Source organism: Polypterus senegalus, chromosome 7 (assembly GCF_016835505.1).
Source record: "Polypterus senegalus isolate Bchr_013 chromosome 7, ASM1683550v1, whole genome shotgun sequence".
NCBI lineage: Eukaryota > Metazoa > Chordata > Cladistia > Polypteriformes > Polypteridae > Polypterus > Polypterus senegalus.
In genome coordinates this window covers 98,801,717-98,827,864 of record NC_053160.1, presented here as the reverse complement: position 1 = coordinate 98,827,864, position 26,148 = coordinate 98,801,717, and the positions used below count along the sequence as shown (strand labels likewise).

The window sequence follows — 26,148 nt, the reverse complement described above, 5'->3', positions numbered from 1 at the left end:
CCAACAATGTCTGGGCATGCTCCTGATGAGACAGCAGATGCACCAATGCATAATGTCCCAAAGGTTCTTAATTGGATTCAGGACTGGGGAATCAATGCCTTTGTCATCCAGAAACTGCCCACATACTGTGGTCACATGATGCCAGATATTGTCCTGCACCAGGAGGAGCCTAGAGCCCACTGCACTAGTGTAAACTCTGACAATGGGTCTGGGGATTTTATCCGGGTATCTAACAGCAGTCAGGTTATCATTGCGTAGCCTGTGGAGGTCTGTGCAATCCTCCAGGGATATGCCTTCCCAGACCATCACCTGACCCACTGCCAAACCAGTCATGCTGGATATAGCTGCGTTTGTTAAAATTACTAAAGCTCTGCAGCCTTTAACTTGCTTTAGGCAATAGTACGATGCATGTTCAAATAAGTCCACAAACCATATATCTTTCTTTTAAATATTTTAGTAAAAGTCAAAGTAAAATGGTTCACACAAAAATAGAGAAAAATTTGATTTTACACAGGAAAAAAAAAAGTTAATGTTTAAAGAAATTTCAGTTTAAGGCTTACTTGTTTCATGTTTCTCTTAGTTTGGTCATATAGTCGTACTTTGAAATGTTCATGTCAAAATGGTAGGCACGATCATAAATCTGTATGCCAATATCCTTTTTCCAAACTTATCCAACAGTCCATGCTTCCAAGGGAGACTATTTCCTAATTGGCTTAGTTGACACTCAGTTTTACAGGTATAGCTAAAAATGTTATATTTTTTGTTAATGTACAAGGATAAATGACTCTACCATAATCTGAGTAACTGTGAGAGACTGATATTCTTTTGAAATTAGGTGTGACTTGCCAATCAAGCTGCATGGTGATGAGCTGTTAGCACACATTCCACTAGAGGATGTCAGGGTCTCATGCTACCCTTATGGAGTTTCTGACAGTTTGCTCAGAAACATGCACACCAGTAACCAGCTGGAGGTCATTTTGTAGGTCTCTGGTAGTGCTTCTCCTGTTCCTCCCCACACAAGCAGCAGATACTGATCTTGTTGCTGGGTTTGATACACTTCTTCAGCCCTGTCCAACTCTCCTCCTGTAACAACACATCTGTTGGTGGTTCATGCTCATGAGACTGTGCAGGGAGACACCACAAACTTTCTTGTGATGGCTCATATGGATGTGCCATCCTGGAGGAGCTGGATTACCTGCGCAACTCGAACCGGCTGCAGATACTGCCTAATGCTGCCAGCAGTGACAAGGACTGTGGCCACTACCTGCAAAACAGTTCCCTTTTTGGAGGTTGTCTCATGTTGCCTCTTCAGTGCACTTGTTGTCACTTTCATTTGCACCAAAGCACATGAGGTTGATTCACAATCACTTATGCTTCATAACTGGACAGACTGATATCCCTGAAGCTAACTTGACTTGGTGTGAGACTGTGATGATTAAGTGTTCCCTGAGTTTTGTTGTTTTTTGAGCAGTGTATTTGTACAGTATATCTTGACTCCTAAGTTTCCAATAACCGGTTATTCTTGACCCTTCTATGATTGTGACATTGCTGTCACTACAGCATCTTGTCCAAATATATGTGTTCGTGATGGAATTACCCATTGCAAATTGGCCAAAAAGAAGGAGCTGATTTAAAAAAAAAAATCTTAGACCATCATGAGTGTTCTAATTAAATATTAAAGAACCCACTTTGACCCACTGTTGGAGCCAAATTTGTAAATGACCAGGAGAAAGCAGCCTTGTCAAACTTAGCTGGAAAAAGCTATGTGGTGCTACCATTTGGGTTTACTACCTACAAGGGGAAGGGTGAGGGTCAAGTGCAGCTCCTTGTGGTTGGTACTTACAAGCCCTTGTTTGTGTGCCAGCTTTACTTTGTTCTGGTGGATGAGAGGGTCACCCCAATATAACTTCAAGATATAGATAACTTGGAGTGTTGCTCTGAGGCTGGGCAATTTCTTATAGATAGGTACTGAGCTGTCCTCTGCTCAACACAAGTCGATGAGTTAACTCAGATGGACAATGTTTTCCCAGGACAGTAATATTAGCAAGAATGTGTCCAGATTTAACTGGGATTTGGGCAAAAAAGGTTTCTCTGAGTGTGTGGGTGAAAATCAGTGAAGCCATAGATAATAACATTTGTTTGGCTTCAAACTGGTTCTGGTAAATTATTTGACAACACATAAAGGGAAGTTATGACATTGCATAGGCTTTTCTTAGCAAGGCTGGAGAAATGTTTACCTTAACTTGCAAAATAATTGAAATTATTTAAAGAGCACTTTGAGGAACTCATAAACATGGTAAATATGTTGTCAATTGAGTAGGCAGTGCCCGCAGTGTTGTTTGGGCATTGGTCCATTTCTTTTGCTGAGATTGCACAAGGTAAGGAGGTCCTGCACAAATGCAGTAAGCACTGAATATTGTGATGATGTATTTGACTAGAACTACTCTTCAGTTGTTACATGTAAGGCAAGGACAGTGCTGTGGGCCTGGTGGATCTAGATGGTGGCCTTCATTTGTTTGTATTTTTAAAGAAGGATAATAGGGGTGTTTTATCTTGGTAGAGTAATATATATTGCTCTACTTTCCCCTATTGTATTATTAATATGTAGCCTTAAAATGCCTAATCTCACAGACTTACCACTGTTTATAAGGTATTATTTTATATAACTTATCCCCACCTTCCCTTCTATATCTATAACCTCAGGCAATTAGATGTAGTAAAAAGACAAGCAGGAGTTAACATACACGTAAAATAATGTATTACTGATAATATTCATAAATAATAACAAAATGCAAAGTACATTTGAATATTGGCAACCATACAACCTGATAAAATGGTGATGTGTAATTCAGGTGGCACACAGACTTGTAGTTACTTAAAATGTCTCTAGTTAAAGCATCACTGGTGCTCGGCTTTCTTCAGAACAGGCCTCAAGCCTGTTCAATTTGGCTGAAGCTGTGCTCTTCATTGTGTTGTCTTCAGTTCATGGTGTGATGGTCTTCTTCATCAGATCAGTAAGAGAAAGATACTTCTACATCATCACAGGTTAGCAAGAGAGAGATTGTGAGGTTAAGCACGTACATTTATAGATGTTCTTTCCAACCCCTATAGCCAATAGGACATCATGGTACTTAAAGGCCTCTGAGACAAGCCAATTCCAAACAGTCATACGTCAGACCAATGGGGGAAATAGAACATCTTAACATCTGCCCCCAAACCATATGTTAAAAAAACACCTTAGCTTACTTGCGGGGGTAGAAAGACTTTAGCAGAGAAATACTCATCACACTGGTTTAAGACACATCCCCCAAATCCTGTTGTAAAATTACAAACAGACTTAGTCATAAAAGGGTGAACAAACACGAATGCCTCTCACCAAAGTAACACTAAATTACATTGCTTTGCCTAAATTATAAATAAAGACATACAAAACATTTATCAAGTTAGATGCAAAATCTTACATCACAACAGAGGTGTTCCAATTACCAGGTGATCATACTTCTCAGCCTCCCTGGTAAAGAATATACTGATGTGCTGGAAAATAGCCAAACCTCAAATTCAGGAAAAGCAATGTGGATTCCTTCCTGAAGGTAGAACAATGGACCAACTTGAGGCATCATATGATTTTGAGGGTCCTGTATACTTATGCATTCTGAACTTGGAAAATACCATTTATGGCATGGCATTTTGTGGAAGGAAATTTCTGTATAATTAACCATTCTATTCAAGTGATCTTTAGCAGTTTATAAGGTAAGCTTAGTTTATGAACAAGCAAGTTGATATGCATTTCTCTTGTCAATGTGTTCTTTGTGCTTACTAATTATCAAAATAAGGCCTATAATTTTTAATGACAATTGTATGTGTACTCAGATTATTTTTTAAGAACATAAATAGACAAAATGAACCACTTTTTCTTTTTTCTTCTTGTTTGCAGATCGTGGAACCATCTTGCATCAGACCTGTTGCTGTTTGTGTTCACAGGATCTTTCTCTTTACTCAAAATCAACTTCCTGTTTTTGTCTCCCTTGTTCCCATCTGCTGTGTCGTACTTGCCTTTCCAATAGTTGTTCAAATAAGTCTGTTCAGTGTCCTTCCTGTAATCATATCTATCCTAGAGGGGAAGTCACTCGTGTCCATTTCTAGTTGGTCATTTTTAAAAGCTATTCTGAGCAAGTGATTATAAATTAATAGTAAAGTGACCCACAGGATATTACATAAAATGTTTATAAGAACTTTGACCTGAGATTTCTGCCTGTCAGATGACCAATGAAACTTCTCAAATACTATTCAAGTAAAATGTACAGTGTGTTTGATTTTTCTTAAAATGCAAAATTGTCTTTATTTAAAACATAACTAAGATATCAACTAAATATAGTACTGTATTTTTACTGTCATTACCAACACACGAAGCAGTCTTAAGTCTGTAAAAGAGAATCAGAAATTCTTTTACCTGTTATGATTCTAGTGTTCAGACAAATGGTGGCAATTTGTTCAATCTACAGTATGTTGCATAGCTTAGTCTATCACTTATATCCTTTTACACTGTTGATTTATAATCTCATTATGCTTAAACTTTTAGCTGAAATATTGCATACAACTATGCATGTTCGCTGCTAATTGTGAATGATATATTGTGATTAGCTGAGCCATATTTTTTTAAAGTATTGCCCAAGAAAGAGGTCTAGAAAAACCTTTCTGTTTGTGGCTAGTTCCATTTTCATGGATACAATCTTTCTTTTTTTATAAACCGTTGCTTTATTCTTTTAGCGGTGAAATAAGACCACATTGTTAGACAGACCTTAATAAGCTAACATGTAACAGTGCAGAATGTTCTCATGATGAATGAATGGATGCAAAACCATTATCCACGTCAGATTAATTTTTGTTAAGTTATCACTGTATGTTGTTAAGTTTGGTTTTCATATGTCGAAATCAATGATTAATATCTTTAATTTATGTGAAATCTTCATATTTTCTTTGAACTGATCATTAAAAGGACTAATATTCAAGTACTTTTGCATTTACGTTTGCCTTTTTAATGTAAATTTTAAACTGTTGCTCAGTTAAAGTATGTGCTACAAATGCAACACGTTTCTTTGTTTTTTATGCAATCATCATTACAGTTCTCAATGTTGTTTTATCTTGGTAGAGTAATATATATTGCTCTACTTTTCTCTATTGTATTATTAATATGTAGCCTTAGAATGTCTAATCTCACAGACTTACCACTGTTTATAAGGTATTATTCTATATAACTTATCCTCACCTTCCCTTCTATATCTATAACCTCAGGCAATTAGATGTAGTAAAAAGACAAGCAGGAGTTAAGTTACACATAAAATAATGTATTACTGATAATATTCATAAATAATAACAAAATGCAAAGTACATTTGAATATTGGCAACCATACAACCTGATAAAATGGTGATGTGTAATTCAGGTGGCACACAGACTTGCAGTTACTTTAAAATGTCTCTAGTTAAGGCATCGTTGGTGCTCAGCTTTCAGCCACATGTCTGTTCAATATGGCTGCTGAGCTGTGCTCTTCATTGTATTGTCTTCATCATCACAGGTTAGCAAGAAAGATGCTTCTTCATATGTTGGTTAGAGAGAGAGAATGTGGTTGAGCAAGCAAATTTCTAGGTTCTCTCCAATTCCTAGAACCAATAGGACATCATGGTAGTTAAAGGCCTCTGAGACAAGCCAATTCCAAACAGCCATATCTCAGACCAATGAGAGAAATAGTACATTTTACCACCTCAACCCCCAAGACCATATGTTAAGCTAACCTGGCTTTGTGTGGGGAATGAGACAAAGACTTTAGCAGAGAAATACTCATCAAACTGGTTTAAGACGCATCCCCCCCAAATCCTGTCATAAAATTACAAATTACAAAGGGGGTCAAACACGAATACCTATCACCACTTGGTTTGCCTAAATTATAAATAAAGACATACAAAACATTTATCAAGTTATATTCAAAATCTCACATCACAACAAATGTGAAGCTTTTTTCTGTAGCTCTGCGTAAATGGCGAAGCCAAAAGCTTTACATTTTTTTATGCAGAAAGTTACTGTTAAGTATTAAAAACATACTAATGTACAGTGTGTACATGTTTGGGAAATAACGTAAATGCTAAATGAACCACATTTATGAACCCCTCTGCTCGTTTTGCTTGCCAGCCACTTCGCTTCTCCATTTAGCCAGCTGATCGAGCATAGAGGAGGTAAAAAAAAAATGTATTTGTTTCACATTGTATCACCATTTAAGAGGTGGTTTTGGAGGAGCGACCACATCTCCTTAGCATGTGTTTAGCCCCCCTCTTCACAACGCGAGAGACAGAGACGCGAAGTGGCTGGCGCGTAGCACAGAGGAAGGACATTTTTAAAATTATGCCGCCTGTTATCCTAGCTTATCGTTTCTTTTTGGTGATGAATTTTTTTATTTGAGTTCAGAAAATAAGCAGACAATTACAAATTGTTTAAACAGCATTGTCATAGAGAAATTTGAAAGAAAAACACCCTGCACTGGTGCCTACACCACCCCAGAGCTATATAAAGAGGGCTGAATAAAATTGGAGTTTGTAACACACGCAGGTCACTGGCAAGTCACAGAGGCCCACATGCCTGGCTAAAGAAAGAAAACTGCCAAAATTATACCAAATTGTCTCAAGCGCTCACGGTCAACCATGACTTGATCAAGGAGATAGTGTTTTCCCTGATAGCATGTGGAGATGCTCAATTGATCCAGGAAGCTGACAGTTCTAATAGAACAAGTTTGAAAAAGAAGATTTCCATACAGAGAACGAGACAGGATCAGGATTCTTCCATTGGGAAGCTATTAGACCTTTCGCTGCTATTGTGGCTAGTGAAATAATATGCTGATGCTGAACAGAAAGAGATATAATAGAGAAATCTAACAAAAGTAGTGTAATAAGATAGTAAAGCATAGAAATAGATGAGTGCAGAAACTCTGCACTCTGAGGACCAAAGAAAAGCAACAGTAGGACAGTTCCAGAAAGTGTAGAGAAAGGCTTCTTGTGCATTAAGGAAGATATGGTGGCAGATCTGATGAGGAGCTAAAGCTGCCAGGAAACACTTTCTAGGGTAATGGTAAACTTTATGGACAATTTTACATTGATGTGTTGATGATTAGAGCTTCTACAGTTTCTTTATGTTTTTGAAAATTTTGTTCCAACATAATGAGGTTGACAGTGACAGATCAGTAATCCATTTCTGAGTAACTGGGATAGGTGTATTCATGGCATCTCAAAGGTGGGTGTACAAATGTGTTTAGTGGAAAACGAAGGTAAGAAAAATTAGTCAAATAATGGATGGTTGGGAACAAGCACAGAACTTATTCCACAAGTCCTGAGAAAAGACTTAATCTGTGAGAAGAAAAAGAAAGAGGAGGAAGGTATAATATATTTCTCTTTCAGATCAATTCAAATGATTTTTAAAATTTTGTAACCCTGCAGCCATCATTGTGTTTCTTAGGCGGCTGTTTTTAAAACATATTCCAGAATCAAGTCTGAACTAAAGCCAGTCATTCACAAGTAGGTCGGTCATCATTTCACCCACAGTCATTGGTTTAGGTACCTTCCAGCCGCAACGGAGCTATTGCTTTGCTGCCTTATGTTATGATTCTTCCTAGATACTCAGCCTCAGACTCACAGTATTGCAGTTTTGTTTTCAAGACCTTGTGACCCCCCTTTGCCAATTTCTCAAGCACTTTAATAGAATCTGTATGGCATTGGTCAATGAGCAGAGCAGTAGATCATCCACATACTGGATTAATATACTGTCTAAAATGAAATCTTTCAGGTCAGTTTTAAGAACTTGGATGAAGATGTGCATTGAACGTTTACAGTAAACTCTTGGGGCATTCTTGTGTAAGTGCATTGTTTTCTTCCGTATGTAAAGGCAAACAGTGGCTGACATGCTTCAGCTAATTGAACGCTGAAAAAAGCTGCACACAGGTCATTGACAGAAAAATATGTTGCAGTGTCTGGAATATTTGTGAGCAATGTGTCAGGGTTAGAGCCGTCAGCTGGCCAATCTTGAGCTCATTTACTGCTCTTAGGTCATGCACTAACCTCCATTTTGATCTGTCAGCTTTCAGAACAAGGAGCAAAGGTGTGTTACAAATGCTCTGCATTTCTTTAAGTCCTCCTTCCTGCAATAAGCCTGTTATTTTGCTGTAAATTCCTTCCATGACCTCTGGTTCTAGTGGATACTGAATTTTCCAAGGTAGCTTGCTTCCAGGTTTCACTCTTACCTAGTAAGGAACTTTAAAGTGTGTTACATAGCCTTTGGACATTTAGACTCAATAAATGATCCCCACACTTTTCACATGTCAGTTCTACAGTTTGGCTGATAGAATAAGGTGGTCTGTCCCCTATTAGATAAACTGTCGCTGCAATAGATCGCATTATCATTTGTGTCTGACCTCCATTTGGAATAATGCACAGACTATCTGGGGTGCTCCAAATGGTCATGTTCAATTTACACAGTCCCTCTCTCCCTAGCAGATTCACAGACGAATGGTCAGCGACAGGAATCCCAGCTATCGCGCCTTGTGCACAAAGATTTTACTGAAGCCTTCAAAGGAATGAATTGTGTTTGTCCAGAGAATTCTACCATCTTAACGTGCTTGCCAGACATGGGAAGGTGCATTGCATCTTGTTTTTTTCCTTTTCCTTTATACAAGTGTAAATGGCTTCCCTGTGTATCATCGCAGGACCGCTCTTTCTTTTGATTTCAATTGTCATTACTGGTTCAGCATCTGAGTTTCCTGTCAATACTGAATATTGGCCTTCCACAGTAGGATTCTCTAGGCAGCCCTGGCTGTCCTGATTAAATCCCAGACATGCGTTAGCTGGCCCTGAAACAGCCTGCTGTTGACCCCAATTTAACTGACTTTGGTTTTTGCTGGAAGTTAAACTGACAATTCTGATTACTCTGAGCTGACTGATTTTATTACCTTCTTGTCATGGGTTCACTTTACAATTTCTCCTGTTATACCCTGGCTGGCTGCACCCCCAGCACATACCAGGTGGTCCTCATGATGGTTTGAAAGTTCCATCTTTCTTATTTTTCTACTGGCCCTTTCCCCAGTTTGGCTGCTGGACATAAATATTAACAGGGGCTGAAGCCAGGGCCACCGCGGATGGTCTGGCGACTTCTGGGCCATGAGTCAAGGGAGAAGATACCACTGGTGCCATCACTGAATGTTGTTCTGCAGCACCTATCTCCGGAGCAGGGGTCAGTCAAGTCTGTGATTTCTTTTTGTTCCCCCAGCTGGAGCTGAGCTAGCTTTTTCTGGACCTCCCCTTCCTGGTCATCTCAGCTTTTTTTACATCAATCCAGCATTTTTTCACAACATTAAATCTACTTCAAGAAATCTTGTCAAGTAAACTGTTTTACTTCTTTGGCAGACCCTTCCTGGATACAAACAAAACAACACAAAAAGTTTTTTTTTTTTTCTTTCCTCGAGTTTTTGCAGATACTTGTAGTATTCTCTCTCTGACTACGAGCAATCCGCACACACCAATCTCTTCTAAATGCACTCCAGTTACAATATCAGTTTTATCCGCTTTACTCAGACTTCTCAATTGCTATTTTTCATTCTTCTATTTACAGTATATTATTTTCACAATGTATACTACTCTTATTTGAACTGGTTTGGCTTTTATATCTCTAATTGCTGTACCTCCTAACAGCAATAATGTCTTAATTGAAAATCTCTCAATGTGTTTCCATGAAAAAAGTGCTCGATTACAAAATCCCACTGAAACTCACTATGTGCATAATTACTTTACTGAGTCTTTCGTTTCCCACTACTTGGGTCCCGGCGCTCATTCGAATTCACGCTTGTCTCCGATCCTATGACTTATTTTACTACCGCTGAGAAATAGCAGCACTCATACAGTCATTCACTCAATCATTCCTTATTCGGGGATGGGGCACTTAAAATATATGTGTGTGTGCCTACAGTTCACCTAGGTGCATTTGTAATTTTAGTGTTATTAACTTAAAAACCTGCAACATCAGTTCATGCTCACTAACAGAGCTACACTGGCACTTGCTTACACAAAATTATATCTTATTCAAGCCTATAACACAATATATGTAAACTCTACCCTATAAGCAAAGCTTATATTTACACCTGCACAGAATCTGCATTTAGTCAATTAGTCAGCGTTTCCTTCCATACACCATAAGCCCTATTTTATCCCATACTCACCTATATATTTTTGTAAAGCTACCATACTTGCCTTATTCTTGTGTACGCTTCCCTGCACTAGTCTGTCAGTTATTCTAATGCTATCTTTCCCACACATTGCACTCACTCGGTCCCTATGCTCGCCCTCTCTAAGTTATCTGTTAATTAAGCCCTACGCTAAGCTATTCTTGCCCTATATCTATTCATCCACTCCACCTGCCTTGATACCCTCCCCTCCAGACTGTACTGCTATTGATGGAATGAGAGCAGATCTTACAGGAATTTCATCTGCATTCAAAGCCCTGTCTCTAATCCAAGGCAGTAACGGCAGGTCGTGTTGTCAGTTCTCCCACTGATGTACTTTACAGGCAAGGGGACAAAGGTGCCTTTAGCACTAAACAGCATTTTAGCGAACCTCCTCCAGCACCCTATCGCACGACTGGCCCAAGCTTGGAACCTCCATGTGCAGCCTCCTGCACCAGCCAGCTCAAGCACAATTCACTGGGAGGTGATCTGGACACTGCTCCGGTACCCTCTCACAGGATCGGTCCAAACTTAGCAACTTCTTGTGCAGCCTCCTGCACTTAGCTAGTTTGAGTGATCCACTCAAGTTTGGAAACTCCTTGTGCAGTCTTCTGCACCCAGACAGCCCAAGCAAATTCGCTGAGAAAATAACACTGATACAGTAAGAGCAATACTCCAGGAATTATTTTGCCTACAGTCTGGACTCCTACTGTCGTCACAGTTAAGTGTTTAACCATAGGTCTTACACTGACTAATTTAGCCCCCTGTCCCACCTGGGGCAGGGCGATGTCCGTCAGTCTCTCTAAAGCTCTAAAACTTGAATGCACACATTCACACTCAGTCAGACACGTAATTTCACATCAGTTAATACACTTCCCTACAGGGCAGCGCAGCTGGCTTTACCTTAATTCTGTGTGCCCCTGTTCCGCACTATACTGCTCATTTTAGAAACTCCACTTCTCCGTTGGAGGGGCAAGATCTCCGTGGAACCAACACAAACCAAAAAAAATATTGCTTGCCACTTTTAGATAGTCATTGTGTGTGTTTTCCCGGAATCCTCGTCCCAACCTTCAGATCAGCACTCGGCCTTTTCCTATCCCGTCAGGCTCACCAAAGATCTGTTGAAGCAAATTAAGCAGCACAGGCACCCTCTGCCCCAAAGAAGACACTCTGAGTCTCAGGACAGACAGCAGAATGAAGATTTATTTTATGGCGCACATACAGACTCAATTCATTGAATTGGAATGAGCTCTGAGCCATAGGCATCTCTTACATTTATTACAATTCTTGTCATACAAGCTATTATTCATCCTCATCTGACTCCTATAATTTCACTGCTGTAATCTTGCCTCTAATTAACTCTACCAATATTTCTTAACTGAGGGGATGTCAAAACCCCTGTCTGTCCATCATTTCAGTTTGACAAGGCCTATCCTTACTCCTTACCAGGGCCGGATTAAGACCCTTAAGATGCCCTAAGCACTAAGTAATTTTGGTGCCCCCTTACACTAGTAATTCAAAATATTAAAACAATAACAAACTAGAAAATAAAATTTTTCCTGGTTGTATTGTACTCAAGATAAAGAAAACTTTGAAAGGAGCCTTCTTCAGTTTTAAAGAACACTCTCGCATGAATCCAGAATCCATTTATTTGGGCCACCAATAAACCTAATATTCGTGACCTGGACATTTTGCTGTTCCCTTTTAAAAATATAAGTGGTGTTTATCGAGGACAGAACAGGCAATTGTGAGTATCTATTACCTGTAACTATTAGGTATAACACTTACAGAATCAAACTTGTTTTGTTAAAATTGCAACACTGGGAAAAATGCATCATACTAGTCTGAAATTTGCAAGATGGATAGGTCATGGTACAATATGAAATTGTTTACTAATTTAGCATGTGCAAATAATGTGTGCAAGCTACGTCCTCAGGACTTTGAAACAGTGGGTATAAAAGCTACCAGAAAATGGAACCTCATTGAGTGACTGCTGAAATTTGAAAGACACAACAGTAATTTCAGGAAAAGCAACAGTAACTTCTATTACACCAGACAATAATAAGTACATTAAAAAGATAAATGAACATAAACAAAATCTAACAATATCAAGAATGAATTTCCTTTTCTTAAAAGGAAAACATACAGTTCACACTCTAAAAATCTGTCAAAAACAGAATTGGAGGATACAACCTTTAGTGGTGCAGAGTCCAATTTGCACACTGTTACCCCAACAATTAATCATCCAACTGTCCACCGATGCACTCTTATCACCGGGCACTCGTTTCCCAACAGACGTTTTGTCTAATCATGGTACCCCTGTCAGCGTATCGTCGTCGTTCTTTTTCTCCACTCTGGGCTCCTTGTGTTGCTGTGACCTAGGCACGCCTCACTTCTTGTCTGCCAGCTTTGCTCGGCCCTTTCATGCAGCTTCCCTCACTCACTGGACCCACAACTGTCTTCTTGTGGAGCTGTCTCTTCCTCCCTCGGGGTAAGTGTTGCTGTTCGTGTCCCTCACGTCGCGCCAGCCACATACCCCAGTCTGCCAGTGAGCCCCTGTGCTCTCTGCGAGTATCTTGGCAGTGTTCTCAGTGGACTGTCCCTCTCCTTGCCTTCTCCTGCTCAGAAGCTTAAATCTCCTTCAGTCCGTGCAATTATCAGTTCTGCACAATCGGATTAAACAATGGCACATCTAAATTTCCTGGGTTTAACAATTAATGAAAACACAAGTTAACAAAATGTATTGTTACCAATCATTAATGAGTATAGATCTGCTGTTTAGAAACCAATATTGTCAAACATGTTAATTGCCAAGTCAGGGAAATACAGACATCCTCCAAGGAAAGAGCAGTTCTGTTATCACAATTTGGTATTGTTTGTATACTCAACCAGCCAAACTTCAAAGTGGTGACTCCTTTGCAAGACAACAAATACCTACATCCTGCAGACAGCCACGACACAATTAGTAACTGGATTACCCAGGAAATTGATAAAAAAGGTCCCCTTCTGACATATGTCTGTCTGTCTGCTTCTCACAAGAGAACTACTTAACGGATTTAGATTGGGTTTTTTTCTATAATTTGCTTGAACATGCCGGTTGATTTTGTGTTTTCTCTAATTTCGCTATGTATCATAGTTCACTTGCGGTACTGATTTTTTTGCGCAAATCTGAGATCCAAGCCAAGATCAGAAAGCCCTAGCTCAAGATACGGTCTTTCAGAGAGAGCGCTGGAACAGCTGGGCGAAAGTACAGACTCTTCGGGACCAAGGTCCGCTACATCGTCGCTGGCTGAGAGTGAAAAGGGGAGCGAATGTAAGATCGGGAGTGCAGATCTCGATAGCTCGCTGATCGGAGAACACCTGAAACTGGAAGGGGCCTTACAGACCGCGATCTCAATTACTCCACGCGAGCCGGGAATAGCGGGGGCACTGGCTGCAGTAGAGTCTGACGCTTCACCCACGGTACAAGAAGGCACAATTAAAATGTCTAAACTGGAGGTGATGCTCGCTGAGATCGTACAAGATATAAAGAAAACCGAGAAGGCAAATGAGAAAGCAAGGGCAAAGGCATATGAGAGGCTGAAACATGAGTTGCTGGAATTGAAACAGGAATGGCAGCAAGCAAACGAAACGCAGCGGCAGGAGTTGCAACAAGCAAGCGAAGCAAGCGGCTGATGCTGCAACAGGCAAATGAAAGGCTGCGACAAGAAATGCAAGTGGAAATCCGACAGGTGCTGGGTAAAATTGAAACGCTTACTGATCAATTGGAGGATCTCAAGGAGACATTCACGACTAGGATTGAATTAGCCGAAAATTTAGCCACTAGTGCTGAAGAAAAAGCAGAAAATGTCAGCTCCGAATATAAAAAAACTCGGAGAAAGACTGGCTGCTTTGGAAGATGGAAGTAGAAGGTACAACGTCAGAATTGAAGGTCTGCCTGAGAATCGAGAAAGTTCAAACCCTGTGAAATTCTGCTGAACTTTTTCTAAAATAATCGGGGCGACTTTAAAGCAGAATCTGAGATAGCAGCAGCTTACGCGTCGCGGATCAAACACCGTTAGACCCAGACCAAGATCTTTTATAGTTCGTTTTGAGCGATTATCATTTAAGCTAGAGGTGATGGCACTCCTCAGAAACAAGGAAGATATTATATATGAAAATAACCACATTCGTATCTTCCTGACTTCTCTCCAGCAACAGCTACTAAAGCGCAGCCTTCTACAACATTAAACAGCGGTTACGGCAAGCCAGCGTCAAATACAGCCTCTTGTATCCGGCAAAACTGAAAGTGGAATGGCAGGTCATTTCTATGTCTTCGCTAGCAAGGAAGAAGCAGAAAAGGAATTAAGAAAGCTGATCCCGGACTATTCTGATACATAATAGTGAGTCATGGCGGATTAATAATCTACTGTCTGATCTATTTTTTAAAATACGGGTTTTATCAGCACATATTCTCATTTTTCTCATTATTACTTAGTATTACTTAGTATTACTAGGGCTATCTGTTTATGTTTTATTGTGCTTAATTACTTTTCTTTCCTTTTTTTTTTTTTTCTTTTCTAATTATTTCATCTCTACCCTAAACAAGACTGTTCAATATCATACCCTTGGTTTATTGTTATTGCTATTACTGCATTAAGACTTGTTATGCTTATTCTGGACACATCTTTAACACCATCACCGGGTTTATTATCTGGGTGTATCATCTTAATGCACTAAAATTGCTGAAGACTATATATATATTTTAAGTGCAAAATTCTTTTTTTTTTTTTTTTTTTTTAAAGACTATATTGGTAACAGATATCTCTATCTTTTAACCTAAAGCGCCACTGCATGGGGCTTGTTTTGCTTTGGACGTGCTCTGTCTCTGGGTATGTCAGAGGACTGGGACTATGTGAAGTGGGTTTTAGCCTCACTTGGGGAGGCAAAAGGGAGGGTGGGGGTTAAGGGGAGAGAAAGAGAGCAGGCTTGATCTATACCTAATCTATCATATTAATCTTTATAATTATAACTATCAACGTAATAATAAGCTGCATGGCAACAACTCTAGGGGAAATAGGAAATTAAGACCTAAACTGTCTCACTTCCAGTTAAGACTATAAAATGACATCAAAAACTCAGAATCAGTGTCTCCATGATGGGACAGTTAACCGTAAGCTGGAATGTTAAAGGCCTGAATCACGAATTAAAGAGAAAGAAAGTACTTCTCACCTAACAGGTCTAAATGCTAAAATAGTATTTTTACAGGAAACCCACTTACTAAGCAAGGATCAGTTCCGGCTGCAAAAGACTGGACTGGCCAAATGTTCCATTCTAGTTTTACAAAGAAAACTAGAGGTGTGGGAATTCTCATACATAGAACAGTACCATTTGTAGCATCAGATGTAGTATTGGATCCTGAAGGGAGATATGTAATGGTCATGGGAGACTTATCTAACTGTAAAATGATTTTGATAAATGTTTATGCACCTAATGTTGATGATAAGGAATTTATACAAAATTTATTTGCATCCATTCCCAATCTGAACACTCATAAAGTTATAATGGCTGGGGACTTTAATTGTGTTCTAAATCCACTTTTAGATAGGACTTCCTCCACAGGGGAACGCATCTAACACCGCAAAGATAATTACAAAGTTTATAACTGATCACAACTTATCAGATCCCTGGAGGTTTTAAACCCAAATTCAAGAACATATTCTTTCTACTCACCAGTACATCATTGCTACTCAAGGATTGATTACTTCTTTATAGACAATAACTTCTTGCCTAAGATTAAATCTTGTAAATACGATGCAATTGTTATTTCGGACCATGCACCTATGATCTTGGAGCTAAAATTACTAAGCCCCATACACTCACCCGCAGATGGCCTCAACCCTTCTATTAGCTGACGAGAATTGTACTGAATTTATATCCAAACAAATCAAATTCTTTCTAGAGACAAATACATCCCTGAGATCTCTGCAGGAATACTCTGGGAAACTCTTAAGGCCTTCTTAAGAGGACAGATTATCTCATATCTTTCCCACAGAAATAAATCCGAAGCCAAGAAAGTAGCAGAGATAAAAAGCGAAATTACTAAAATAGATGAAGAACATGCCAGACTACCAAGCGAGACTCTACATAGGAGGAGGCAGGCTCTACATTCAGAATTAAACCTCTTGACAACTAAAGAAACTGAACAACTAATTTACAAATCCAGACATCATTATTATGAACATGGAGAGAAAGCTAATAAGCTTTTAGCTCAACAAATTCACAAGCAAGAAGTGCAAGCAATCTCGTAATCACTAACACGAACGGAGATAAAATCATCGAACACAAAAATATAATGCACACTTTCAGAGACTACTATAAATCCCTATATACTACTGAGTTTAAAGAAGACAATACACAATCTAATGCATTTCTGGATACATTACAGATACCACAAATAGACGCTTTTAGTGTGGAGGAACTTGAAAAACCTCTGGCATTATCAGAATTACTAGATGCTATAAAGTCACTCCAAGGTGGAAAAGCAGCAGGCCCTGATGGCTACCCTGCAGAGTTTTACAAGAAATTCTCCGCTCAGCTAGCTCCCTCCTATTAGCAACATTTACAGAAGCCAGAGATAACCAATCTCTTCCACAAACCTTTCGCCAAGCACTAATCACTGTCTTTCCAAAACAAAATAAGGACTTATTACAATGTGCATCATACAGACCAATTTCACTTCTGAATAACGACGTTAAAATACTCTCTAAAATCATAGCTAGAAGGATGGAGAAAGTGCTCCCTCGTAATATCACAAGACCAAACTGGATTTATTAGGGGCCGCACTTATCTTCAAATCTTCGACGCCTGTTTAATGTAATATACTCACCAACTAAATCAAACACCCCAGAAATATTATTATCATTGGATGCAGAAAAAGCATTCGACATAATTGAATGGAAATACCTTTTTACTACATTGGAGAAGTTTGGGTTTGGCCCAACATTTGTGCATGGATTAAATTACTGTATACTAACCCAGAAGCTTCAGTTTGCATCAATAACATTTGCTCAGACTACTTTAAACTAGAACGTGGCACTAGACAAGGATGCCCTTGTCACCGCTGCTGTTTGCATTGCCATTGAACCACTGGCAATACATTGTCGAAATACTGATCAGATAAAGGGGATTAGCAGAGAAGGACTGGAACAGAAAATCTCATTATATGCAGATGACATGGTACTGTATATATCGGACCCAGAAAATTCTGTGCCTGCAGTCTTAGCAGCACTCACAGAATTTCAAAAGATCTCTGGTCTCAGAATTAATCTGAATAAAAGTGTACTCTTTCCAGTGAATTCTCAAGCATATAATATTAGATTAGACACCCTACCTTTTATCATTGCAGAACAGTTTAAATACCTCGGGTAAACATCACAAGTAAACATAAAGCTCTTTATCAACAAAATTTAGCGTCTGCATGGAAAAAATTAAACAAGACTTGCATAGATGGTCAACCCTTCATCTCACACTAGCTGGAAGAATTAACACTGTTAAGATGAATATTCTTCCTAAGCTCCTTTTTTATTTCAAAACATCCCAATATACATTAATAAATCATTCTTTAAGCAATTAGATTCAACAATAACCTCATTTATTTGGAATTCAAAACATCCACGCATCAAAAGAGCGACCCTACAAAGACAAAAGGCAGAAGGTGGCATGGCTCTACCTAACTTCCAGTTTTATTACTGGGCAGCAAATATACAGTACAGGTGATAAGAACCTAGACACAAATAGAAGAACATACACAGGCTTGGACCGCAATAGAAGTAAAATCCTGCAGTACTTCTTTGTATTCCTTGCTCTGTGCTCCAATAAACACACGCTATCGGCAATACACTAATAACCCAATTGTGCTCCACTCACTTAGAATCTGGAACCAATGTAGAAAGCATTTTAAGACGGAGAAGCTTCTATCTGTGGCACCTCTGCAAGAGAACCACCTCTTTCAACCTTCACAAACATATGCAGTTTTAATATCTGGAAAAATTTGGAATTAACTTGCTTAGAGATCTTTATATAGACAACGTCTTTGCATCCTATGAACAATTACATTCCAAATTTAACATTCCAGCTACACATTTCTTTCACTATCTTCAAATCAGGAACTTTGTTAAACAGAACCTTCCAGATTTTCCTCATCTTGCACCCTCATCCATGCTGGAAAAATATTGCTCAATCTCAAGGACTTAGACTCCATCTCTACAATATATAAAATCATTTTACAATCCCTCCTTTCAAAGATCCAAGAGGACACTGGGAAAAGATCTCTCAATTAATATATCAGAAAAGGAGTGGAAAGTAGCAATGCAGAGAATTCACTCGAGCTCCATATGCGCAAAGCATACAATTATACAACTCAAAATTATATATCGAGCACATCTGTCTCGACTAAAACTCTCCAAAATGTATCCAGGGCATGATCTAACCTATGAACGCTGCAAAAGTCCCAGCCTCACTAGGTCACATGTTCTGGGCCTGCACCAAATTAACATTATTCTGGACAAAAATTTTTAATTACCTCTCAGACAGCCTTGGACTCACAATCCCTCCTAACCCATTAACAGCTGTGTTTGGGGTTCTTCCAGAGGGCTTAAAGTGGAGAAAGACAAACAAATTGTGATTGCATTCACTACACTGTTGGCACGCAGACTTATTCTTATAAACTGGAAGAATCCAAACTCTCCTCTTTTAAGTCAGTGGGAAACTGATGTGTTATATTATTTGAAATTGGAAAAATTAAATACTCAGTTAGAGGATCTGTACAGACTTTTTCAAAACATGGCAGGATCTAATCAGTAATATTTTAAAATAAGTTCATAAAGCACAGAGAATTTATTAATTTAGGTATGTTTAAAGCCTTAAATTTTACCGTTTGGCTTGCTCTCTCTCTCAAGGGTGGGGATCGATCTGTTCTTAACTCTATTTTTCTTTTTGTAAAAACTTGATTGCTTTGTATGTGTGTAATAAAAAAAAAAAAAATTCTGAGATCCACGCTATGGGCCGAAGGGAGGGGCCTTCCTTACTCACTCGCCAGCTTCGGGGTGTGTTCCTTAACTCCGCTTAGCTAGCAAATGAGAGAATAACTGAATTCAACATTGTTTGATATTTAAAATAAAGTGTTAATTAGGTATTGATGAGTTTGAGCCTAGATATTCTCTTAATTGTATGCCACATTGAAAAGAGAGATCGCAATTCAGATTGTGAATCGTGATTTTGTGTTAAAAGGATTGTGATACAATTTTTTGGCAAGATCATCCACCCCTAATTTGACTAATCAAGTTTTCAAATTTATGTAGGATTCATTAACCCTTTGGTGAGCTACTTGGAAAGGGGTGGTGAGCTACAAGTAGCTTGCGAGCGACATGTTGGAGACCTCTGCTCTATGTGGACTTCATTCAAAATGAACTATTCTCAGACTTATTTAAACAAACAGTGTCCATTGCAGGGCTCATGAGCACACACGGGAAAATCTTGAATTAAAAATGAACTGAACCTCTTTATGAAATGGATGGAAAATTGGAGTACTTGGAGTCTAGCCAGATAGACTCTTCAGGTATTGACTGGGCACTTAATTTGAACCCAGTAGAGTGGAACCATTAGACAGCAGCAATAAAAAAACTGCACACACATGCTATCTATAACGTATAACATTCTTAAAGGAGTGAATTAAGTTTATCCTGCAGAATTTGATCCATGAAATAGTGGATCATATACTATATTTGAGAACACCAGCGAAAATTAGGAAATAGTGCATTCAAGATGAAAGCCAGGAAGAAGAGCTCGTCAAAGCACATATAGTCCTGGAGGGCAACAGTGGCTGCCGGTTTTCATTCTTCTTTATTAGTGCACCATTTTTGCTGCTAATTAACTTATTTTGAATTAATTTTAATTGACTTGTTTTTTAACATTTGTTCCCCTGAATTTCTTCATCGTTCATCCGAATTGCTTCATTTATTTCCTTAAATGGCACCCAAACAGAAATGAAATGTGAAATAAGTGAGTCACTAGAAGACCAACTAAGTCAGGGCCTGATACTTCAACCAACTTCATTCCAACCAGATGCTTAATTAGGTTCTGATTCTCATTGTTAATTAAACCCGTTCTTTAATTCCATGGCTCATTGCTGCTCTCTTTGTGCAATTGCATACATTTCTGAAATTGTTGATTTTCTCTTTTCTAAGAGCACTGATGTTTTATGAGACCTGAACAGATCAGCATTCCTGAGACTTTCACCTTTTTTATTTTCAGATATTGTATGATCGACAATGCTGGTCATGTTTTGGTTCATTTTGTATCTCATTATTGTTTGACTGCTAATTAAGAAAATCAAAGAAATGAAGGGTCTTAGTCTTCAAGAGCAAGTCAAATAAAATTAATTCAAAAGAAGATAATTAGGAGCAAAAACAGGTCACTAATTAAGAAAAGGGTTAGAATGAAATGCAGCCACTGGGTCCCTCCAAGACTAGAGTTGGGGACCCTGCCATATAGAGTCCTAGCCTCCTCCTCAGTGGCTGTAGGTCTGTAAAGGTTTAGAGTGGGCACCACCTGACTTACTGAGCATCCAGAAAGTATTCACAGTGCATCACTTTTTCCACATTTTGTTATGTTACAGCCTTATTCCAAAATGGATGAAATTCATTTTTTTCCTCAGAATTTTACACATAACACCCCATAATGACAACATGAAAAAAGTTTACTTGAGGTTTTTTCAAATTTATAAAAAATAAAAAAACTGTGATCACATATACATAAGTATTCACAGCCTTTTCTCAATACTTTGTCGATGCACCTTTGGCAGCAATTACAGCCTCAAGTCTTTTTGAATATGATGCCACAAGCTTGGCACACTTATCCTTAGCCAGTTTTGCACAATCCTCTTTACAGCACCTCTCAAGCTCCATCAGGTTGGATGGGAAGTGTCGGTGCACAGCCATTGTAAGATCTCTCCAGAGATGTTCAATTGGATTCAAGTCTGGGCTCTGGCTGGGCCACTCAAGGACATTCACAGAGTTGTCCTGAAGCCACTCCTTTGATATCTTGGCTGAGTGCTTAGGGTTGTTGTCCTGCTGAAAGATGAACCGTCTCTGTACATTGCTGCAGTCATCTTTCCCTTTATCCTGACTAGTCTCCCAGTTCCTGCTGCTGAAAAACATCCTCACAGCATGATGCTGCCACCACCATGCTTCACTGAAGGGATGGTATTGGCCTGGTGATAAGCGGTGCCTCGTGTTCTCCAAACGTGACACCTGGCATTCACACCAAAGAGTGCAATCTTTATCTCATCAGACCAGAGAATTTTGTTTCTCATGGTCTGAGAGTCCTGCAGGTGCCTTTTGGCAAACTCCAAGCGGGCTGCCATGTGCCTTTTATTAAAGAGTGGCTTCCGTCTAGCCACTCTACCATACAGGCCTGATTGGTGAACTGCTGCAGAGATGGTTGTCCTTCTGGAAGGTTCTCCTATCTCCACAGAGGACCTCTGGAGCTCTGACAGAGTGACCATTGGGTTCTTGGTCACCTCCCTGACTAATGCCCTTCTCCCCCAATCGCTCAGTTTCGATGGCAGGCCAGCTCTAGGAAGAGTCCTGGTGGTTTCGAACTTCTTCCACTTACGGATGATGGAGGCCACTGTGCTCATTGGGACCTTGAAAGCAGCAGAAATTTTTCTGTAACCTTCCCCAGATTTGTGCATTGAGACAATCCTGTCTCGGAGGTCTACAGACAATTCCTTTGACTTCATGCTTGGTTTGTACTCTGACATGAACTGTCAACTGTTGGACCCTATATAGACAGGTGTGTGCCTTTCCAAATCATGTCAAATCAACTGAATTTACCACAGGTGGACTCCAATGAAGCTGCAGAAACATCTCAAGGATGATCAGGGGAAACAGGATGCACCTGAGCTCAATTTGGAGCTTCATGGCAAAGGCTGTGAATACTTATGTATATGTGCTTTCTCAATTTTTTTATTTTTAATAAACTTGCAAAAATCTCAAGTAAACTTTTTTCATGTTGTCATTATGGGGTGTTGTGTGTAAAATTCTGAGGAAAATAATGAATTTAATCCATTTTGGAATAAGGCTGTAACATAACAAAATGTGGAAAAAGTGATACACTGTGAATACTTTCCAGATGCTCATTAAGTCAGGTGGTGCCCACTCTAAACCTTTACAGACTGTGTGCTACAGCCACCGAGGAGGAGGCTAGGACTCTATATGGCAGGGTCCCCAACTCTAGTCTTGGAGGGACCCAGTGGCTGCAGGTTTTCATTCTAACCCTTTTCTTAATTAGTGACCTGTTTTTGCTCATAATTATCTTCTTTTGAATAATTTTATTTGACTTGCTCTTAAAGACTAAGACCCCTTGATTTCTTTGATTTTCTTAATTAGCAGTCAAACAATAATGAGATACAAAATGAACCAAAACATGACCAGCATTGTCGATCATACAATATCTGAAAATAAAAAAAGGTGAAAGTCTCGGGAATGCTGATCTGTTCAGGTCTCATAAAACATCAGTGCTCTTAAAAAAGAGAAAATCAACAATTTCAGAAATGTATGCAATTGCACAAAGAGAGCAGCAATTATGGGGTGTTGTGTGTAGAATTCTGAGGAAAAAAATGAATTTAATCAATTTTGGAATAAGGCTGTAACATAACAAAATGTGGAGAAAGTGATGCGCTGTGAATACTTTCCAGATGCACTGTACATAAAGGGCACCCCTCAGCGTCCAGAGGATGTGCCCCTTAACTTTCACAAATGGCACCCCTTGTGTGATGCACCCTTGGTGGCCGCTTATGTCACCTAATGAATTGACCAGCCCTTCCAGGAAGCACTTTTACCAAAAAGGGGAATTTGAAACAAATTACTCATCCACTCAGTACTACAGAACTGGACTACTTTTTAAAAGTATCCAGATAAGATATTGGAATAACTTAGCTAACTAGGTGTCAAACAAACTAAATTGATGGCATGCCTCCCCTTTCATGAGTAGTTCTTCAGTATGTGTAAGGAATCCAGAGGCCATACAGAAGGTAGTAATAAAATTGAGAATCAAATCCAGGCCCCTGTATACTTTAGACTTCAGCAATACCATTACATCATGTAGATTTCACACAAATATTTAATTTACACACAATATATCTTACCTTTGTATTTCTTGTTCTCAAGAGTTTTCAATAAACCTACCCTTTTAATAAACTTCAAATCATCATCAACATGTTTAAGGTTTGCTTGAGGTGCTTTCTTTCCTGTCACTGTTTTTTTTCAATAGCAAAATGTGTTTTGTTGCTTTCACTAAATGGTAGGGTGTTTGTCAATCAGCATGTGTGTAGGTGTCTAAATAAATAATCCTTTTGAAACAGTCTTCCACTTATGGTAAATGCATCCTTGGGTGCTAACTCATCCCATAGCACAATGACCCTTGACTTGTATCCAAGCAGCAAAAGCTTTTATGTAACACATAGAACACAAAAAGCAATGCAGTCACTACAAACAATGCTCTGTTATGTCATCAGTCTCAGGCTTCCCCATGAGCCTGGATCTCATTTTAACAGAAGCTTTTTTCCTGTGACCATGCGATTTGTCACCTCTGTCTTCTTTCTTCTTGTTTAATCATTCACTTATTATTTTTTGTCTTCTTAAAAGATTTACATTTACAGTATAGGCCAGATCCTTATATTTTAAATGTTGAACACTTGAGGAAGATAGAAGCAGTGCCACCCCAAGCCAAACTGGGACCAAATCCTGACACCACCATTCCCTTAAATCCACTACATTAGTACTTCTTATACCAGCTTTAATTTGAACAATAAATATATGAATAAATAAACAAAGAAGCATAAATTTCAAACTCAGTTTTAACCTTTAATGTCAAATATAAATATTTTTTCAAATAATCAAAACTTGAAAGTGGATGTATAGGGGTTTCTTCAGTCTCTTTGTTGCATGTCATAACAGCACACATCTACATGTTCTAAAGGCAAAGTCATCTTTGAAATCATCACACAACAGCTTTTGTACAAGTAGTTGATGCCTATATGTAGCCAAGCTGTTTATAAATTCTTGTGCTATGGATGACCTCAAGTACTTGGGGAGCCTCCCCGTTAACTGGTTGTAGGATCCAGTAGTTCAAAATGAGGGTCAGAATAGAATAAAACAGACATTTGACAAAACAAAATGGGTTCACGGCGTTTTTATTGAGTCGATCAAGTACCATTAACGGAAAATTACATCAATAACGGATGTGAGGTTGAATGTAGCAGCCTGAGATGATGTCAGAAGTGGAGGGACGTAACTGAAGTCAACGGTATGAGACTGGAAGTGAGATAGTTCTGTAGAGCCCGAAGAGAAGACCTCTTTGTTGCACGATATAGAGGTGGAAACGGGAGCGTTATGTCTGGTATGAGCATTTTTATTCTTGCCTCTTTCTGTAAACAGAAGGAGAAAAAAAGCATTAGTGCCCTGTTCCAGTTCCCCATCTTTTATTCATTCGCGCCCCATTGAGCCTTTTGACTGTCCCTTAGTTGCACATGTGTGATACGACCCCTACCTTAGCCCAAACCCATCGGGTCAGACGTCCTGAACCGAGAGGTTGAAAACATGGGAATGGGCATCAGTGTTAGCCTGGAGAGTACATGAATGATAAACGACCTTGAGCCTATGTGGCTGCAGGTCCAAAAACCATCTACTGACACGAGGATTCATTTCGTTGCATGTGGCTATTCACTGAAAAGCTCTGGAGAATAAAGGGAGAAGATAAATCAGGAGTCCTTAATATAGGTGCTGAAGGAAGGGCCTCTTTTAAATCATGAAATATGAGTTCAGCTCTTTATACAACTAGTTAAGGGCGTAGCTCTTTATGGGAAGCAAGGTACAAATCGGAGGTAGTAGCTCGCTAATCCCAAAAGGCTTGTATCTGCTGCTTGATGTTCGGTCGGGGCCATTTCAGAATGGCATCAACTTTGGAACATTGTGGTCTAACGGTTCCCCTACCCACTAAGTAACCCAAATATTTGGCTTAATTCAACCCAAAAAAGCATTACTTTGTATTGATACATAGTCTGGCTCTAGCTAGTGTCAACAAAATCATATACACCTGCAACACGTGTTCTTCCTATGTGCCAGAATAGATGACCATGTCATCCAAGTAGATAGCACTATATGAACTGTGAGGTTTTAGAACTCTATCTACTAGACATTGGAAGGTTGCTGGAACCCTGTGCAATCCAAATGGGAAAACCATATTTTTCCAGTGTCCACTAGGCGTGCTGAAGGCATTTTTTTCCTTTGTGGAGTGCATTAAGGAAATTTGCCAGTATCCCTTTGCCATGTCAAGTGTAGTTATGTATTTCGCATTCCCTAGCCTCTTGAGGAGTTCATGTACTTGGAGCATTGAGTATGCATCAAATTTAAAGACCTGATTGAGTCGTCGGAAGTCGTTACAGAACCTCCAACTCCCATCAAGCTTAGGGATCAATACGATTGGACTAGACCAGGTACTATAGCTTTCTTCAGTTACGCCTAGGTCCAGCATTCATTTGATCTCTAACTCTACTTTGTTCCTTTTAGCCTCTGGGAGACAATAGGGCCGTTCCCTGATGATCACCCCCAGTTCTGTGACAATGTCATGCTTAACCAGTGAAGTCCGACCTGGTAACTCACTAACCACTTCTGGGACAGACAGGATAGTCTCCCTGTCCTTCCATGGTTTCAACAAGTTGACATAATAAATACGTTCACTCAGGCGATGGTTTGGTTGCTTAACCAGATAGTCGACAAGACCTTTTCTCTCTTTAATCTTATATGTGCCAGCAGTTTAAATTGATAAGTGGGTATGAGTACCATCACTCGATCCT

At 39.3% G+C, this 26,148-nt stretch overlaps 1 protein-coding gene across 4 annotated transcripts in view; it reads left to right on the top strand.

The window, feature by feature from the left end:
- ubox5 (U-box domain containing 5) overlaps positions 1-5,009 on the top strand; it is a 75,498-nt gene extending 70,489 nt beyond the window's left edge. For all 4 annotated transcript variants that reach the window (XM_039759054.1, XM_039759052.1, XM_039759053.1 and 1 more), the window contains one exon: positions 3,935-5,009. In XM_039759054.1, the coding sequence (XP_039614988.1) occupies positions 3,935-4,143 (209 nt within the window). In that variant the 3' untranslated portion in view covers positions 4,144-5,009. The remainder of the gene's footprint in view (positions 1-3,934) is intronic.
- The last annotated feature ends 21,139 nt before the right edge of the window (positions 5,010-26,148 follow it).